The 20,000-nt window shown below is 42.3% G+C and overlaps 1 protein-coding gene across 9 annotated transcripts in view; it reads right to left on the reverse strand.

Moving 5' to 3' along the window:
• Positions 1 to 20,000, reverse strand: part of LOC103663284 (TLE family member 4, transcriptional corepressor) — a 139,135-nt gene that overhangs the window by 94,511 nt on the left and 24,624 nt on the right. For 6 of the 9 annotated variants that reach the window (XM_040620221.1, XM_040620215.1, XM_040620214.1 and 3 more), the window contains exon 5: positions 10,126 to 10,188. The exons of the other annotated variants lie outside the window; for them this stretch is intronic. In XM_040620221.1, coding sequence (XP_040476155.1) covers positions 10,126 to 10,188 — 63 coding nt within the window. The remainder of the gene's footprint in view (positions 1 to 10,125; positions 10,189 to 20,000) is intronic. 9 annotated transcript variants of the gene reach the window in all.

The following is a 20,000-nucleotide window of genomic DNA, read 5'->3' on the forward strand; positions in this document are numbered from 1 at the left end:
GATTTTCCTAATACTCGAGTATATGGACAGAAACTGGTAACGGATTTTCCACCTTTCGCTTTCCAACATTCAACAACAGCTGCTCAAAACTTCAAGAAACTGAAAGCCAAACAACCACACGAACACACATCAACACACATATCATTCATTCCATTCATGTATCCATTAGGTTCAACAAAAGCCTTCTTAAGTTCTTACTGTGTCCAATTTCTGTATATTACTGAAATATTTCCAATATTAGTGAAATATCCTCTACTTTATCTTACGCACTCAAAGAACAGTTCTATTAAGACAAACATGCAGGAAATACAGCTAGTTAGGGCCATTCTACCATGAAGATTGTTCAATTCTTGCTTCATAACCTGGACTCCAACTGCCAAGATAGGCAAAGATGCCTTAGGGCAGTGGGGATATCTTTCTGGCTCAGCGTTAAAATCAAGTGCATTTACTGAGAAAACCAGAAACACAGCAGTGAACCAGAACACTGACGTCTGATGTTCCTATAGAAACTCTTGGTAAAAAGCTAAAATGACAATGGGAAGTCATGATTCAGCTCCTTCGTTTCCTCTCATGACAGTGGCCACGAGCTAATACCACATCTGAACTCTACCTGTAGTTCAGGATTTTACTTCCCTGTTTCTGCTTACAACTGTGAATCATCTGCTGTTTAAGGACCTTTTGAACAGAAGCTCCCTAAGGCAAAGAATGCCTCCTCCCAGTGTGCTCTGCAAGCACCAGAAACACCCTGACATTGCTCACTCAGCCACGTCAATAACACTCTAAGAATCACACCTCAGGAAAGAAGGGGCAAATGATCACTGAAGAAAAAAACGAACACTCGATGAAGAAGCCCAAAATCCTCATAAACTGACCCAAAGGTGGTATTTTTTTTCCATTTCCAATTTTAACAAATAAGCTGAGAAAATACAGCAAGTTTTTCACATCTCCTTAGAACCCTGATGGTTTTCCCATTACATCTGCCATCTCTTCCCCTTTTCTTCCCCTTCCCCAATCTGTTCCTCTCCTCCCACTCCACCCTGCATCTCATGTCCTCTCCCACTTCCTGCTTCTCCCCTCTGCCACCTCACCACAAGTGGTGACAGCCACTCTAGCCCCAGGCAATCTGCAGAAAGCAACAGTCCTATGGCCTCTTACTGCTCCCTCACATAGGGGCCCGGATTGAACTTGTTCTACCAGTACACTGCAATTTATAATTTTAAAAAAGAAACCCTCAAAAAAAAAAAAACCTACAATGTGATTATGGTTGCACAACTCTGTAAATTTACTAAAAATCATTGAATTACACACTTAAACGAATTTTATGATGTGTAAGTTGTATCTCAATTAAATACTGTGATTTAAGGAATATGAGCATGGATGGGGGGCCCTAAAATGAAATTCTATACATTAAATCACTTTCCTACTTAACTTTCATCATAAAATTATTTTTTGCATTTTTCAGGAAAGGTCCTGGGAATAATTTTTTTAACAAGAAAGAGACTGAAACGAGAGAAGTCGTAAGTCCAACAAAGCCTGCTGAGAAACAGACCTTAACAAATCACTAATACGTGTATAACAGGTACTTACTGTATGAACTGGGGAAGAGATGACAATGACCATCCCTGTCATGCCAACACTTTAGGGCATGGCATCAGATGTAGTACTTCCAATAAAAACAAGGAAAAAACCTCTACATTACAACTTAGGATTTTTTTTAATACCCTCCCTCTCCCTTACCTCCCTTATTGATAGGGGTAAGTAAAGAGGTAGTGGGTAGTTAAAGGTAGAGGTGTAAAATGAAGTAGGATTTTTATAATGAACGACATTAATGTTCCTGACATGTGACATGAAAAAGTAAGCACTTGGGATAATGGCCCCACTACTCCTCAAAGAACTCGCAGACACAGAGCATCTTACACTATATAGGAAAGCAGGACATAAACTAATACCAGGAGAGGTTATAGGAAGGAATGCCCAGCATACTTCCTGGAGCATCAGGAAAGTCTTTGTTTTCTTATTCGTCCATTCAATTATTTATTAAGAAACTACTGTGCACCAGGCAACTGTGGCAGGAACTAAGACTACAGTCATGAACAAGACACTCGGTGAACGAATAACACTCACGAGGGTGGTAATATCACAACTGGAGGATAATTTCCATGAAGAAAATTACAGGATGCTACGCAATCCCTTACTGGGGACCTATCTAATGGAATCTTTAGGACTGAGGGAAGATTCCCTATGGAAGCTGACCCAACAACTGACATGAAGGATGTGCAAGAGTTCTGTGGATGAAGCAAGGAGAAAAGAATCCCAGGCACAGAGAAGAGCCTGGGCAAGGTCCCTGGAGGAGAAAGGAGCTTATCTGTCAAGGAAGAAAATGAACGTGGATGGCTGTAGGAGAAGGACAGGGTAAGGGGAAAAGTGGGGAGAGACAAAGCCAGGTGGGACTGAAAGCTTTCTCGGGCATGGCAAAACACATATGCGAAGCTTTAAAGTGGAAGAAGGACTCACAAAAAGAACAACAAAGGCAAGCGCCTGAAGTCACGTGGGTACGGCCCAGGCATACTCCAGAGAGCCTCGGACTAGCGGAAGTGAAATCTGTAAGGCAGGAGGAGGCCCAACACTGACAGGCTTTGCACAACACGCAGAAAACTTGGACTTTATCCTGGTAAGACATTTTTTTAAAGATTTAATTTTTTATTTGAGAGAGAGCACGTGCGCACACAAGCAGGAGGGGCAGAGGGAGAGAGAATCTCAAGCGGACGCCATGCTGAGTATGGAGCCTGACATGGGGCTCCATCTCACAATCCTGAGATCGTGACCTGAGCAGAAACCAAGAGTCGGAGGGCTTAACCAACTGCACCACCCAGATGCCCCTGGGGTAAGACATTTTTTTTTTTTAATTTTAAAGCAGCTGAGTGTTATCAGTTCTGCATGTTAGTGAGATAGAGCTGGGATAGTAAAGAACAGTAAAGAAGCTGGATGACAGGGAGGTGAGCCAGACAGGAGAGAGAACAAGTAGAAGGCTAATGCAATGCTCTAGGGTGAAAGATAAACTTGACCCTGGACCAAATGCCCTTTCTGCTCACAGGACTCATTAGCCACATGTACATAAAAAGCCACTCACTCAGAACTAGTAAAGGCCTTAGAAATCAGGAGACCCAGATGGCAGTAGTGCCCCAAGCACTATAACAAACTGACCAATAAAAGACTCTCCACCCTTCCAAAAGCCTACAGATTTCTAAATGCTGCCTGACTGAGTGGACTGGGAGGCTGAGGTTGTAGTATCAACCACAGGCCAAAAGCCATTACTATATCCAACGGAGGAGTTTCCTCTGTCACACCCTACCAAGTAGTCGTCAGTCTGCTTGATCGTATCTTCCGGAAGGGAACTCACTACCTCATGCACAAGCTTTTTTCTATGTGGGGATAATGGGCTCTAATATTGATTAGAAATCTACCTCTCCTGATGTCTTCCCACTGGACCCAGATTTGCCTCTACATTCTCCTCCACTGGAGTGCACTTCAAGTACATGAAAATGGCCTAATGTATGTTTTCACTTTCTCTATCCCATGTTAAATATCCCTAGGCCACTGGCTTTAGGCCACTCATCCATTGGCCACTCCTTGGTTGTGCTCTCGGTGACGACACAGAATACTCCAGAGATGGCTAAGCAGGTCACATCTGAGTGAAGTGTCCCTCCATGTCCAGTAAGTCAGGCTAAAATCCTACTCACCCTCTTTTCGGCAACTCTACCAAGTGTACTGGCCTAGATAAGCTTTAAATTCAAATCAGCCTTTCCTAATGGTATCCCAAGAAATGTTAGTCCCACAAGAAATCAGGTATTACTTAAAACAAAAAAACCCGACCGGGTGTAATTTGGCTAATACCTGGTAAATGGCAGGTCTTCTCTGAGCTTCAAATCTCAGAGCGTGAATATGTATGCAGGGTTTTCCAAACAATTTTAGCGGTGAAACTTGGTACTGAGGCTTGGGAAGTGCTGAGCAAGGCTTTTTTCTACTGACCATCTCTGCTCTCACCCGCATGAGGACCGAGCATTCTTGCCTGACCTGTCCAATAAGCTCTCAAGTCCCAGCTTTCCAACTGAACTTTCTACAATGTCGGGAGCTTCCACACTAGCCACATACGTGTACTGAGCACTTGAAATGGGGCTAATGTGACTGGGAACCTTAATTTGTAACCTTATTTAACTTTGATTAATTTTAATTTAAATCTAAATAGCCACACATGGCTATGGCTACCCTTTTAGACATTATAAGCTCTACTTAAAGTATTTTAAAGCTTAGCTCCAGTAATAATCCAATCACCACCTAACTGAAAGTCAAAGAAATGAGTAGGTTTCTCAAAAGCACCTTAATTTTTTCGACACATATAGGTAAGGGTTGGCACTGCTGCCTCTGAAAGGAGGACTACATTGAAACCTGCGGAGAAGTTCTCCCTCCCAAGAATTATTTACTTGCTGAGGGCAAGCAGGCCACAATGCCACCGTAAGGATCTCGCCAAATATGCAACTGTCACTAAAATGCATGGTCACATAGAACAAGTCAATTGGCCAAACCGTGGAACACGGGACAGGATTATGCCCCCTGATGCCTCATTCAGTTTTGTGAGAAAAAAACACATTTTAAATGAAAGGTGGTCCAATGTGAGAATCCAAAAACAGGACAAAATCCATTAAAGCCCCAATCTAGGTGTATGAGTCACTTCAGGACATCCCTAAGATACACAGCACTGTCGTAACATATTACCAGCACTGACAAAACGGCCCTGACTGGAACGCAGATGTGTCCTGTGAAGGCTGCTGGCGTTTAAGGAACGATCTCTGAAGACAGTCCTGCAGGTGTCACCGCATACTTATCAGGGGATCTCTGGTGATTTCAGCCAAGCTCACCTCCATCAAACCATGTTATCACAAGCCACTGGTTCCTTACAAAGTTAACAAGCAGTAAGATGAGTTAACCGGGTGCCATTACGAGGCGAGGCGAGAACACTGCCATCAGTGCATGCAACCACTGTATTGTGTTCATTTCCTCCCTGAGGCACCGTATGAAAGTGACTGCTCACATTTTTCAACTTCCATTTTACAATTATTCTATACATGCAAAATGTGGTTCAGAGCAATTCAGTACCATATTAACCCAGGTACCCAAAAAAAACCCCCACCATTTGAGATACACTCGTATCTCCTATCATAAAAGGGGTTTGTTTTCCATCAAATTAAAAGGACCAAATTTACAGCATCTCCAAAATAGAAAGTCAGGTATCATAGCTATTCTTGCTATTGGCACTGGAATTTAAATAAACACGTATTATCACCATTATGTACTTGTGTATTATTTTCTACTATTTAAATGCAACGGAAATCTGCAGAATTCTAGAGGAAAACACTATTTGGTTCTACTCATTAGATAGGCTAACAGTGTAATAAAAACCAAGTTTTGAGTTAAAATTAAATGTGCACTAGAAAGCATTCAAGTTGGAATATGCTCTTTTCCCTAGGTAAATACAAGAATAAAAATAAAAGGCATAAAAATTTCACTCTTAATTTCCCTTTTATACCCTAAAATTTCTAATGACCAGAGGACTATTATTAAATGTGGTCAAAAGAATGATTTAAATTCTTTATTCCCTATAAAATCAATATTTTCACATACAAGGAAGAAATAGGTGCTGACTTAGGTAAGCCCAGGCCTCAGGGCTGGGGGCTCTGCCATCACTCTGCCTGGGCTCTGAGAGGACGAGTCGGCAGGGCTCCTCCTCCAGTCGTAAAGCAGTTCTGCCTCCACTTCAGTAACTCAAGACAAGGAACAGGGGTTGGGGGTTGGGAGGGGCGGAGTGGAGGCAAGGCAGTACTGACTAGCATCCTTCAACGTGGCTGAGGACCCATGAGGTCGAAGGGTCTATAAGATATAACCTGAAATCACTGATGAAAAAAGAGAGTCTGTCCATAAACTACATGTAAAAACAAAACTAACTTCAGCTAAGCAACCAGATACTTGGAAAAGAGCCAGTCACCAACTGGATTGAGAAGTTTGTCTTTCTAGATAGCTTTATGGGCAAAACAGAGACCACATCCCAAACCACTGTTCCTTCAGAGGTCAGCTCTACCGGTTGAACACCCTGAAGGGCTATCACCGTCTGGATATTGGCTTGCTGGTTGGGGAGAGACAGGTGTTTGCTAAACTGGAAAATTAATTTTTGGAGCTAGAAGACAATCACCCTTGGGGCTACCAAATATGCCTCCCTGAGATTTTTAGCTAGTTCACAGCCCTGACTTCAGTTTGAACTTACACTTTCCCTCTATAAGAAGGACATAGGAAAGGAAGAGAACTACTTCATTCTTGCAAAGGCAATGAGTGAAAAGGGGAGGGAGGGCTGGTTCCAGGTCTTCTCAAAAAGGAAACTCTGAGCTTTGCTACTGCCGCAGCAGGCACCGCCCCGACCCAACATCAGGAGGCGCTGACTGGGCGCCACGCCGCACGCGTGTAATCCCAAGTACGCATCGCACGCTGCAACTAACCTCATGTGCAGATGAGGAGACTGAGGCTTACAGAGGCGAACCACTTGCTAAAAGGTCACCCAGCTTTACTTAGCTAGAGTAAGCCCCGTAATTTGTAACAGGGAGGCCAGGACTCGACCCAGATCCAACTGTCATCATTCTGGCATCTCTTGCTTACGGAACTGCCAACGGGGAGTGGATTATTTATAGCTCCTCTCCTGCAAAGGAGACCCAAAGCAGGAGAGAGAACTTCCCACTTACTATGTGAAATTTGCCTTTTAAAGAAGAAACTTGAGGGCAACAGAATATAGATCAGTCTTACACATTCCTAAAAGCCAAAACAAAGCGGGAGAAAAAACCAGCTTCAAACAGGTAAGGATTCACTCATGAGGCTTCTTTAAATTCTGGTATTAGGTAGGGATCCTACAAAATTTTTAGAACGATATGTGAGGGGTGCCTGGGTGGCTCAGTCGGTTAAGCATCCCAATCTTGATTTCAGCTCAGGTCATGATCTCAGGGTCCCAAGATCAAGCCTCCATCAGGCACCGCACAGAGCATGGAGCCTACTTAAGATTCTCTCTCCCTCTGCCCCTCCCGCTCCCACTTGCGTGCCTCACCCTCCCTTTTCAAAAAAAAAAAAAGAAGAAGAAGAAGAAAAAGAAGAACTGTATGTTATACTAGCTTTAATGACAAAAGTTGGCAGTTATCTTTGTCTAATGCCTGGGACTTCGGAAGCAGTCATACATGAGTGCAACAAGCACATCGTTAAAATATAGGGGCTATAATTCTAAAAAATGTTTTTGTGAAATCTACCAGGAAAATATTGTTCCTGTGATTGTTTCCTATGATACATAGACATACTTTAAGTACTTCTAAACTACAATTACACAACTTATTTCCAAAAAAAGCCTGGCACCTAAAACTAAATTTATTTAATAGTTGTCATTCAGTATTATATGTGTATTTTTTAAATTTTAGGAAACGTGGCATACTGACCACAAGCAGTATTAAGCAGGTACACTAACAAGCACATGGGGGCAAATTAAAAACGGGCTTCTACAAGTGTGTGAATTTACCTCCCGTTCCTGTCAAATTCCAAAAAAAATCCCTCCAACCAGTGTCCTGTACCTTACACGTACTAGTCTCCAGGGAATATTTTTCATTTTTTTCTAAATACAATCATTGCATTTTTAAATAAAAACGTTTTAAAATAAATTCTAACGCCGCAGCTGCCGTTTTGGCAGTGAGACTGTCACACAGAGAGCCGGTGTTAAAAGATCAGATTAAGAGCCTTCAGTCCTGGCACCGAGTGACGCTTGCAGCCATGCAAGAGTGATTTTCCATGCCTCTGAAGAGACAGGAAATAGAATTCATCTTCCTCTAATAACCTGCCTCCTCCCCTCCCTCCAGATTACGGTCCATCTGGCCTCAGGACAGAAGCGAGGAGTCTGATGCTCACAGAATGCCCAGAAGATGAAACGAGGTGGGCAATGTTCAGACACAAAACATCAGAGGCCTGGGCTGGGCAGGAACAAACATGTCTGTGGCCCACACATTAAAAGACAGACACACACCTTAAGAAACTGAAAGAAGAAACAATTAAATCCAAAGTAAGCAGAAGAAAAGATATACACAGAATCAGGATTTAGAAAACCATGACACGTCATTCATTACACACAAATCAAGGATTTCAACCAAGAAACGTCAGAAGTATCGGGGAAATAAACAGTAAGTGGTGAGAGCATGATGCTGTCTTCCCAGCCTCGAGCAGAGAAACGGGGCTGCGAGTATCTCCCCGTGGCTCTCCTCTGTGGGGTACAACCTCCTTAGCCAATTCATTCCAGTCGGGTCTTGCTCGGCACCACTACCATTACACAGTCTCCTCCTACTGGGCCTGCTCGCACAAACACCACAACTCGTGGGAAAACAACCTATTTGCAAATCATCTCCACCAACACCCTCAAGACCTCCTTCCACTTCTGCATATAACCCCACAGATCCTGCAAAAATGCCATGGGAATAAGCTACACCAGTGATTATAGATCGGGGGTCTATGCCTGCAAAGGCCTCAAGTCTAATACCACCCCAGGAATAGTTCAAACTCTTCCCTCTACCTGGGGTGTAACACCTCAGCCTGGTTACAGCTCTGTGGGTTACATACACATGCTTCCCATCTCCATAAAGCAGAGCGGTGTCAACTAAGAACAAACACAGGCTGGTCTGGATTGGGCAAAGCAAGCGTGGCCCGGCCTCCTAAAGAAATGCAAACAGGCCTCCTCACTCTCCCTTCATCCCTCCACCCCATCTAGTCACAAGCAAATCCTGAGCAGAAATAGGCAAATGGGGCTACAGTGGGTAGTGGTTTTGTGGTCACAGCTAAAGGGCGAGAAAGACAGCTCCCCCATTGTTGTTTGTAGTCCAGAAGAACATTTGAATTCAGGATGTTAACTCAGGTCCATGGTTTGTGAAAATGAGCACCTCCGTGGGATATATATCTGATGAAAGGTACCCATGGTTACTGAGATCCAACCCAGTTCAAACCAAGTAAGAATTCACGTAAGAATTCACATGATCTATAATATACACCCATGCTCAAATACCCGGGTGCTGCAGGCTCACATCAGCACATGCCCACGGGCGGGCAGGCAGACGGACAGCTCTTCTGGAATGCAATGCCACAACATCCTAAAGAAGTGAAGGGTAGGAGGAAAGTGCCTCGGTGCCTTCTAGCCCACACCACAAAGCTCGGTGACGGAGACACACAGATATTCCATTAGTTAGATTCTTGCCTTCTCACAGCTGATTTTACCTGAGCAAATGACGGATTCAGTAATTCAGAAGCAAAAATGATCTCTTTTTAGCACTTTCACCTAAACTTTGTAATGACCAAAAGCAAGCGAGCAAACAAAAAGAGGGGGAAAAAAGCCACAAGGAAGCCACCATGCACGAGAAATGCACCTTCTCATTCTAACACGAACACGTTTGCAGACAGTGCATGCTTCCACTGCTGGTGAGCGAGAAGCAGGTGAGCCAGACGACGGGCCCTGGCAATGTAAGAAGTCTGTGGCACTCAGAGCACTGAGGACACAAGAGTCCCTCCCGTGTATGTTCTTCCAAGTACACATACAGTGTGAAGACTTCAGCAGGTAATGAGTAACTTTTTTAAAGCAGCTAGCCAAAAGTCACATTAGTTTGTTTACTGCGTAAAGCACTTTCTATGGATGTGTCTTCTGCCAACTCTTAATGCCCAGTGACAAGAGTGGAGAACAAACCCTTCTGGGCAATATTTCAATCCACCCTATTAGATGCCATTATGAAAAACAGTCATAATTCTGAGCAACACTACACTGTCCAATCACAGCAAAATATTTTAACAATTGAATCTTGCTTCATTAGAAGAAAATGTTCCATTAGATGAACACAATTATACTCCACTGAATGTTAATAAAGTGTAGAAGTTGGAATGTGAACACTGTATCTTAGAAATGTGCCATACAAACACCAAGAGACTGACACCGCCAGAGTCAGTTCCACAATCCCTTTTCTGCAAAACCTCTAAAATGGCACCTTCTAGCTCAGCGTCTCAAACCAACTGCCTTACCTCTTGGGACAGGAAGGGAATGACTTGTGCACAGATAGCATTCAGCCTCTTGACAATCTCTGCCTGCATAAAAAAAAAAAAAAAAAAAGGAAAGGAAAGCAATAAAGAGAACAGTCAGCTGGTTACAAATTCCCAAAATATTAACAGGATGATATTAAAACACACTTTATATTCTGGCTGGCGTATTTCCTAAGGAAGAGGAAAACTCTCATCAGCAAGCCCATTAAAAGGAGGCAGTGACAACAGTGCCACATTAATAGCACAATTTATTAACCAGCATTCATCTTAAAAAGTCAACCTTCAAGCACCAGGACAACATAAAAAAAGAATTTAATTTTCATGACTGGAAATCAGATTTCAAAAGCCTTCAACAGGACCCTTGTTCATTCTAATATGGTTTTTCATAAAACCTTGAGTTTTTAGAGTTTTGACAGTAAAGAGACATTCTTCCCACCACCCCAGTTTTCTCTCAGTAGCTCACTGGATTTCTACATTTGTGGCCTTTGCTTCAAGTCCCCAACCTCCCAAAAGAATAGCACCCAACCAACCCAAATAAGTTGATTAACTCGGATCCTTAAGTTATAAAATTGCTAGGGCATAGCATGTTTTCTTCAACCATGAAACTATCCAAATGTGTCCCACCAGGGTTCTCACTGTGCAGAGGCAGACCATGGTAAAATTTTCCTATACTTAGGAGAAAGGGATTTGTGTGTATATATATGGAAACTAACCTTGGGAACATTACTTATTCTCGAACTATAGATCTGCAACGTCCCAGCAACGTCCGATAATAAAGAGTTTATTCTCTAATAATTTTTTAAGTATAGAAATTTTCTATCAGCAGGATGTTACACTAAGTTTAAAAAAGAAAGGAAGGAAGGAAAGAAAGGAAGAAATGCCACCACTAACTTTTCTTTAAAAATCTACCCAGAGCTTCACTGATGTTCATCTTAATTTGTATTATCAGATGGCTTCTTATACACTTCAGGATGGGACATGTAAACACATGGTTTTCTGATACACATACATGCAAAATAGCTTATATTTTAAATGATGGGATGGGGTGAAGCAGAGGTGAGAAGTGTTGAGAGGCAGAAAATGTAAAGCAATTACTATTCCTGAGACATTCTTAAAATAAATTCCATCCAGGGTCAGTTTCTCATTTTATAAGAAGACAAAAATGCTCTTTTTCTTGCTAAGTCATTACCAGAATGACAGCGACACTCTCCTTGTGCAATCTAGGTTTCCTTCTTTCATCAGCAACCCTTTTGACTTTGCGGCTATGCAATCTTTTAAATGCCAGGACCTTAAAAACTTTGCCAGTCAAGAGAAAACACAAATTCACCATGAAGGAAGTTTCCAACCTAAGCTTTCCCTCCCAGCCTGCATTCCTAACAGGGTGGACAAAAACCCAGCACCAATAACGCAGCAGTGAATAAGGACCCAACTGTGCAGACCTGATTTAATTTACTGCACTGGCCCCATGGAGCATTTAGCTATCCTTTAAGAATGCTTAAACCACCATGAAAAGCTGCAATGGGAATCACCAAACCACTCTCCACCTGGACGGACATACCACAGTGGTTATGGGTGAAATTCCAGTGTGAGCCGAGAAAATAGAGTAGCATTCACCAGACCGAAAGCACTGCGTCTCAAAGGCATTTGGTTGTTAAGCTTTTTGTAGGGAGAGATGGAGGGGGAGAGAATAAAAGATAATGAGACACTTTGGGGCAGACCAAACTGATGATTCTAATGCTTAGAACCATCTGCCAAGCATATTTTCCTCATTATGTTGTTTACATAAATAAAATAGTCCCTTGCTAGGAGGGTTTAAAAATGTGTGGGCACATAAGAAAACTGAGTTCTTTAGTTTGCCTACATAATCTAGGCAATAAAAACTACTCTAAGGAAACTTACTCATCAGGCAAAATAAAGACCAAGAGGTATTTATTTGGCCTCTTCAATTTTGGACGTAGGCTATTTTAAGTCTGAGCAACTGTGAAAAAAAAAAACAACAAAAATCTGCATTTTCTTAAAAAATAAATGTAGTAAAGTAGAAAAGTTGATTTATTTATTCATTCATGTATATTAACACACATAACAGAAAAAAAGGGAGGATCTTGCTAACTTTTTCTTTATAGGTCTCCTTTTGTTTAAAAGACTTCTTAATTTCTTTAAGTTGTCATGCCAATGGATTTTTCATGGTCAGGCTAATTGGCGGTAGGGGGGTGGAATGTGTGTGTGATTTCATAAAATTAAGCAGGTCATTCCTCACTTTGAAAGCTAAAGTTGCCTCGGAAACACTGCTGCTTCCATGGTCAACTAATTTTGCCTCTTTTGTCCCACAGGACCCAGCTTTAGGGAGGCATCATTTATTTACAGGCCTTTCCACTGGGCTTCAGTGATCAGCCAATAATACTGTGGACACACACTTCTAATGGCCTATGTTTTGAAACTGAGTCTAATCTAATGGCGTGGGGCCCAAACTCCTTTTCCAGCACAGCCATTAAAGGATGTAGGTTATTGCTGTTGTCACCATTGATATTTGTCATTGTAATGTAATTAGGGCCCTAAAATGATGCATTACAGCCCTTGGCACAGCTTCTATTAAAATCTTTTCTTCTGCTCACTGAACTGCGACCTGCTTTCTGATGAATAACAGACAGACAGCTTTAGGGTAAGGAGCAGATTCATCAAAGAAGTATTTTTCAGCTTTGGGGAAAGAGAGGGGGGAAAAAAAGGCAACCTAGGAGGAAAAGCACTAGGGGAGGAAACGCCACAATACACATTTGAATTTCATCTGACCACTTGAAATTCTGATTGCGTCTGATGAATCTTGCTTAGACAATATATTCCCAGTCTTCGAATCACATGGTTAATCAGGGCTCTAATCTGCTATCCATCAGCCTATGCCAGCGCTGTAGCTTCCAATCAAATTTATAGGTGATGTGGCTCATGCGTCCCTGAGCAAGTACATTCACAGAGAGCCCATTTAAACAGGCCAAGATTCTGAAATACTGCTGTTAGGGCTGCTGGATGTTATTGTGGTATTCGAGGCTTTACAGACACTGCTAGGCTATTGTCTTCAGATGCCCACGATATTCCAAAATAGTATGAACGGCCCCAATAAAAGGACGATTGTTCGTGCCACAACATAACAAGACAATTTGTTTTTACAGCCACAGTCTGTCGAATCCCATTAACAATTTTTGATATTTCTATTATGTCTTCTTCTACCCATCAAGACAGTCATTTAAAAATAAGTTGCATGCATATTATTTTCCTACCCTCATTTCACTACCATTCTATTTCCTCCTCCCCTATGCCACCCTCTGATAAAAACCAATAAATGACCATCCCTACACATACGCACATACAACAAACTGGGCAAAATATTTTAGAAAAAGGCATTCTATAAAAACACCTTGGCTGTGCACTCAACACTTGGCACATGAATGCTGAAGGCTAACACCTCCAAAATGGAGATGGCCAGTGGCCTAGCGTCATGACCAGTGGTAATAGAAGAGAAAAACATAAGGAAGAAGCTTTCATTGCTTTTTTCTTCATACGCCAACTCAAGAACTGTTGGAAAATGTTTTAACTATCTTGCATCATGGGAAAGCAACATCATGCACTGAAAAGAATGCCACAATTCAATCATTAGATTAAAAAAGTAACAAATACTGAAGAACACAATATCAAATACATATTTTCTTTATCACTTATAACAAATTACATTAGTCATTTAAGTAAGACAAAAAACTGGTTAAGCCTACACTTGAATTAAATTACATCCCCTCAAATAGTTGTAATATAATAAAAATCTAATTTTTATTTAGATTACTTCCGCCTATATGATTTCCTTAAAAAATTAAACAAATTTTATTTTTATGACATAATAAACTTGAGAGAAAGTACAGATAACTATTTTAGTAATCAAAGAGATGTATCAAAAGCAATTATTGGTTTAAAAAATATTTCTTGGAGTTTTAGTCTCTCATCAAAATAGGAGCAACACTACTGCACAGTATTGTTGAAATAAAACAGAGAAACAAATCATTAGGAAACCATTTTAGCAGCAAACCAGAAACAACAACAAAACACAAACAACTATAGTTTCAGAAAAACATTCTTGAAGAGTAACATTTCACAATTAATTTGCTTTCTACAGCAGTTTCTTTGCCAAAAACGTTTTTAAGAGAGACTCTATCTTATTAAGTGTTTATCAAGAACATACATTCACCAATTATATAAAACACTTCAAAAAAGTGAAGAGAAGTTTCTTCTTATTCTATCTGAAATCCTTTTTGGAGTAAGTACAAATAAATCCTGCAACCCTGTCCTTCACCCTTCTTTTGCCTCTACACAACCGAAGACTGTAATTTTTTATTTCAATCAGAAAATAAATTATCTTCATTTGTTCATTGATCTCTCCCAAATTTTCTAAGAAATGGCCTAACTTGTGGAACTGATGCTGCTTGTCCCTAGATTAAAAAGTCAGAGGAGTAATGAGAAATCCTTTCCGACTTACTAAAAAGCCAGCCTAAACCTAAGGAAAAATACTCAAGTAATTTCTTGAAACTGACAACTCAGTTTTTATCTTGTCATCAAAATTCAACTTTACAAAAGAGGTAAGAATACATAATGGATAAAACTAATTTTTGTATTTAAAAAAAAAGCCAAACTGGAATAAGGCATAGATTCAGATCAAAGGTACTGTCAGCACTGCTGGCAAGCTGGTAAACCAGATGGCTACATTTTATTTTAGTTCAGGTACTTATTTTGTACAAAATATTTTGTATTGCTTAATAAAGCAATAAATGAAGTGATAACATTGTGAGAATCAATTTGATAAAACATCTATCAGTTTCCAATAAGGACTGATTCAAACTATCAAGACTTTTTTTTTTTTTTATAAGTATTAAGACTTTCAAAAGCTCTCATCACCCCACTTCCTCTAATAAGAAAGAGGTACTATCTAGGAGTACTCAATTAGTCTTACCTTGAACGATATGAAAGTGCCAATATTCAACTAATTTTTAGTCACCACCCAAACCCCACCTCCTCCAGGGAGTTGAACTAAAGCAATGATTCTACTGACAGTAATACCTCAAAGCAATGTCAATCTGCTTTGTGTTTTGAACCCATACCTATGCTAATTTACCAAGTGCAAAGTATGCTATTAAGTGCGCAGTATGTAGTTCAGTTCATTGCCTACCCTGAAGTACATCATTTGTTTGTCCTAACAAGATGCACGGGTGCTGCTGTTCGTGATGCGAGCGCAAGAGTACGCAGGGCAGTGCCTTTCCTGAAGAGGACCACGGGATACCTACGTTTCCTGAATTATTCCAATCCATCCCCAAGGTAAAGCTGCATTTTACTGAAGCATTTTTGCCACGATTAGACAAAAATGCCCTTGCCTCTCATCTCTTGAGCTTTCTTTTTTTTTTTTAAAGATTTTATTTATTTATTTGACAGAGATAGAGACAGCCAGCAAGAGAGGGAACACAAGCAGCGGGAGTGGGAGAGGAAGAAGCAGGCTCATAGCGGAGGAGCCTGATGTGGGGCTCGATCCCATAACGCCAGGATCACGCCCTGTGCCAAAGGCAGACGCTTAACCACTGTGCCACCCAGGCGCCCCCTCTTGAGCTTTCTAAGGTCTTTAAGAGAAATCCCAGATAGATGCCTATTATCCTTACTACACCTTCTGGGTCTGGTTATTGTGTTTAAATACAGCTCCAAATGTTGAGAGTGATATATTGTCAAGGTTAAGAATGACAATCATTGTGCCAGATGTCCAATTACTCCTACAAGGTCAAATTATTTCAGTTCTCAAGTCTGAAAAACACTGTAACCAATGTTATCATGATTATACTCAGCTCCACCAGAGGGGAGTGGCAGGGAAACCGGGGGAAAAAAAGATGGGAGGGAAAAGTGGGATGTCAGGAGTAGGGAAAGAAAAGGACTTTCTTTGGTGAGCCTGACTTAAGCCTTTGTGGAACAGGGTGGAACTGGTCAGAGAACCTGATTACTCTGAGTCCTAAGACACCCATGCAAATGCTCATGTCCTCGGGCCCAAGGCCTGCTAGCTACTGTCTGATTTCTCGTCTTTTCTCTCCCTGTCTCTGAATCCATCACTCAATCTCTCCAACTGTTTTCACCTTACTCCTTCCTACTGACTTAAGTGTACAGGTGCCTTGGGATGCTGACTTACAATTAAGCATTTTCAAACTTAGCAATCGTAGGGAGCAAATATTCCTTGTACCCACAGCAGGTGAAGATCATCTACCTTAATTTTTCCCATCATGATCTATGTGATTAAACTATATGTGAGAAATACCTAAAGAAAGAGGAACTGCGGATATTGGAATAAAACCAGTAAGACAAATAAAAACACTAATGGTCCTTACAGGCACTCATCAAGGATACTTACCTCCAAGAAAAGCAATAAACCGCCTTTTATACACTGAAAGCCATGCTGTTTTTCAGTCTATCCTCTTACGTTAGGCTGAAGACTTCCTTGCATGTTTTCTTCTTCTCTCCATTTTCCAGAAAACCTGCGTCTACATCATCCACATTCCTCAGCATTCCTTTTTCTCTCGTCCTTTTGACTCTAGCAAGGCCTCTATTGGTTTCCCCCTGCCCCTCACAATCACATAAAATTTCAAGTCTTCGAAGTCATCACTGTCAAGATACCCTTCCATCCGCTTAGACTGTTTTCTCACTTTGATAAAGAGCCAGTTCCTATCAAAACCAAAGTTGTGCTCCTCTGCTGCTTGAACTCGTGCTGCTGTGCCAAACGCTCCCACTGCTAACCAGGTCCAGAGCAGGCACGTGAATCCATGGGCCCCCACCTGGCCTAGAGCAGAAAAGGGGAAAAGCACCCACAAGATGTGGGTGAATAAAGCACACAAGGGGGAGGGGGAGTCCCGGTGCCCGATCTTCCCGAGGCTCTTCAGTCTCAGCCCGTGGACACCTCAGACATCTCCAGTCCCCATCCTCTGACGACTCCTCCCAGTCATCCTCTGGCCCAGTACAGTCCTTTCTCCACGGCGTTTGTAATCATCAGACAGCATCACCCATGTCTTTTTGTTTACACGAACGAGTAGTGCTTCTCAAACTTTAACGTGCGTACTAATCACCCAGGATTCTTGTTAAAATCTCTGCCTGAAGTGGGGCCTGACTGTCTACACTTCTAACAAACTCCAAAGTGACACGGACGCCGCGGGTCTACAGACAGCATCCTGAATAGCAAGGTTCCACAGAACGCAGGCTCAGTGAAGGCAGAGACGTCTGTGTACAGCCCCCCTGAGTGGTAAGTAGAAGACACTCAAAAATATTTGCTGAATGAACAGAAGCAACCGCAGTTCAGTTAGGTGGTAGGAGTCTCCTAAAATCTTTTGCAGGCCCGCTGAAACTGTCTGGGAAGCGTTCGAGCACTTCCACCGTAAAGGACTATCCATCTGGAAGACCTGCTTGTACATTGATGGGGTTTGTTTACCTTCCCAACGCACATCTTTTCTGGCACTCAGGATGCCATGCTCCTCAAAAAGGATAACAAGTAATCACAGTGGGTAACAAAAGGAAATGCAAATTCACTCTGGACAATTCCGGACTGCTAAGTAAATGACTCCAACTTCCACTCTGAAACCTTGGCAAGACATGTGTTCTAAAAGGTATTTTAAGAAATACGATAAAAGGAGATGCCACTCAACCTCCTTTCTGAGATTACTCACACCGGACTGCTGATCACCGCCCCCCCCCCGCTAGAATTGGGGTATTTGTTAGAGAGCACAATGGGAGAGCGCCCCAAATGCTGAGTCAAGATAAATCTCCACAAGGGTATCTCCAGAGTAAAGCCGTGTGATAACTCTAACAGCCCAGGAAGGGCCGGCCGGAGCCGTGCACTGGCATCCATGCTCTCACAGGAAGTAAAAAGAGCAGTGCCTGGCAATTCGAGGACTAGCAGGTCACACACGAACTGTCACACAGGCAGGGCAGTTCACACATGCCAACCCCACTCAGAACTTGGACAGTCAGAGCCGGGCTTCGGGAGCTGCAGACACAGCTGCAGTCTGAGGACGCCTACAGAGAACACGCTATTCGATTCCCTTCCAAACAAAGGCCAGAAATTGCTGGGATCCATGCATAGATTCAAATATGCAAATCCCCTTCCTACCGTCCCTGAGGAACCTGTCTGAATACTCTCACTGTAGGGGCATGTTTTTCCATAGAATGTACTAATTCCTGACAGGGTTTGTGTGCTTTTGTCCTTGGTGCAGTGTATCCCACACACAAGTCCGCCATCACTCAATGATCCTCACCCAAACCCTCTTAATGACTCACATAGGTGTGACTCCCACAGGCCCAGAGAAGCCACCTGTGACAGGACGGTTAGAAAGTTAAGAAAGAAGTCCTATACCACAGACTAAGGCCTCTCTAGAATCAGAAAAATCGCATTCTCTCTACAGTCAGGCTCATATCTACTTTTTCTTTTTTTTAAATACTTTACGAGATAGGTTGAGAAAATTAAAAGTATAAGAAACCACTACCATCCCCGTTTGTTCCCGTATTTCTAGTTGCTGTTCAAATGTATTTCAAGCTGCTTTTAATTAAATTGTGCAGGCAGTTTAAATATTTAAACGTGTACCTTAGGAAAAGCCAAAACCACAAATATATGGCTGCCTTTCTGTCCATTCAACAAGTATTTATCAAGCACCCACTATTTGTCAGGCCTACTTTAGGTGCCGAGACACCGGGCAAACCACACAAAGAAGCCCCTGCCATCCTGGAGTGCACACTGCAGGGGTGGGAGCCGGAAGTGGACAGACAGGCAGATGCAGAGGAATTCCAGATCTGGGAAGTGCTCAAGAAGGTAAAACCGGGGTTCTAAGAGAGGAGCCTGGGGCAGGGCAGGGGTCTGATGCGGATGAGATGATTAAAGAAGGGCACATAAAGAATGGACTTAAAAGCTGAGATACGGCTGGAAGCAGCATCGCCCCAGAAAGCTTCTCCACAGCGTTTTGCAGATGTCATTAACAGGTATTATACGCGTAAAGGGCCCCCTGACCAGATGACCTCACCGGGCTTACATACAGTTCAACAGGTTTCTTGGCTGTTGGACACCTCAGACCTTTCATTTGATAGTGCTAGTTACAAATATTTGGAAAGAGCGCAGGAAATGCGGTACCAATCAAACTTGACTGCAGAACCCTTTGTTCTCAAAGCTCTTACAGCAGATCACACTTTGTGGGCAACGCCGAGCTGGTCAATGGTTTCCAGGCCTGGCTTTACACCAGCATCACCAGTGGATCCTTCACAAATACCAACGCCAAGGCCTCACGGCAGACAGATGAACTCACGCTCTTGGAGGGTAGAACCCACGCTTCAGTGTATTATTTTAAAGCTCCCCAGGTGATTCTAATGGCAGAAGTGGAAACCATTAAGCTAGAGCACAGGACATGTGCAATAAAAGAGGGAGTGGAAAATAAGGACAGAAAGGGTCAGCCTGTGGAAGGTCCTGAATGCCACACTAAAGAGCCTGAACTTACCTGCAAGGCAGCAAGGACCTCTCAAGGACAATTCCTAGGAAAACTATGATAAGTACCAGACAGGAGGCCAAGCCACCAAAGTGCATCTGGGCCCTCTGCCCCCTTCTTGTCACGGATTATATGTGAATGGCAGTGGAAGAGATTTATAACCACAAAACATACCACAAAAGGAAAGATGGAGGATGAAAGATAACTTCAGAATAGGAACAATATGAAATCCCATAGCACCACAAACTTCGGAATTTCGACAAGACGTTTTCAGATACCAGCTCATTCATTCACTCCTACTCTAAGCTAGCAGCTAGGGTGGCAAGGGCAGTGAAT

This window comes from Ursus maritimus, unplaced genomic scaffold (genome assembly GCF_017311325.1).
Source record: "Ursus maritimus isolate PB19 unplaced genomic scaffold, ASM1731132v1 scaffold_34, whole genome shotgun sequence".
Classification (NCBI taxonomy): Eukaryota; Metazoa; Chordata; class Mammalia; order Carnivora; family Ursidae; genus Ursus; species Ursus maritimus.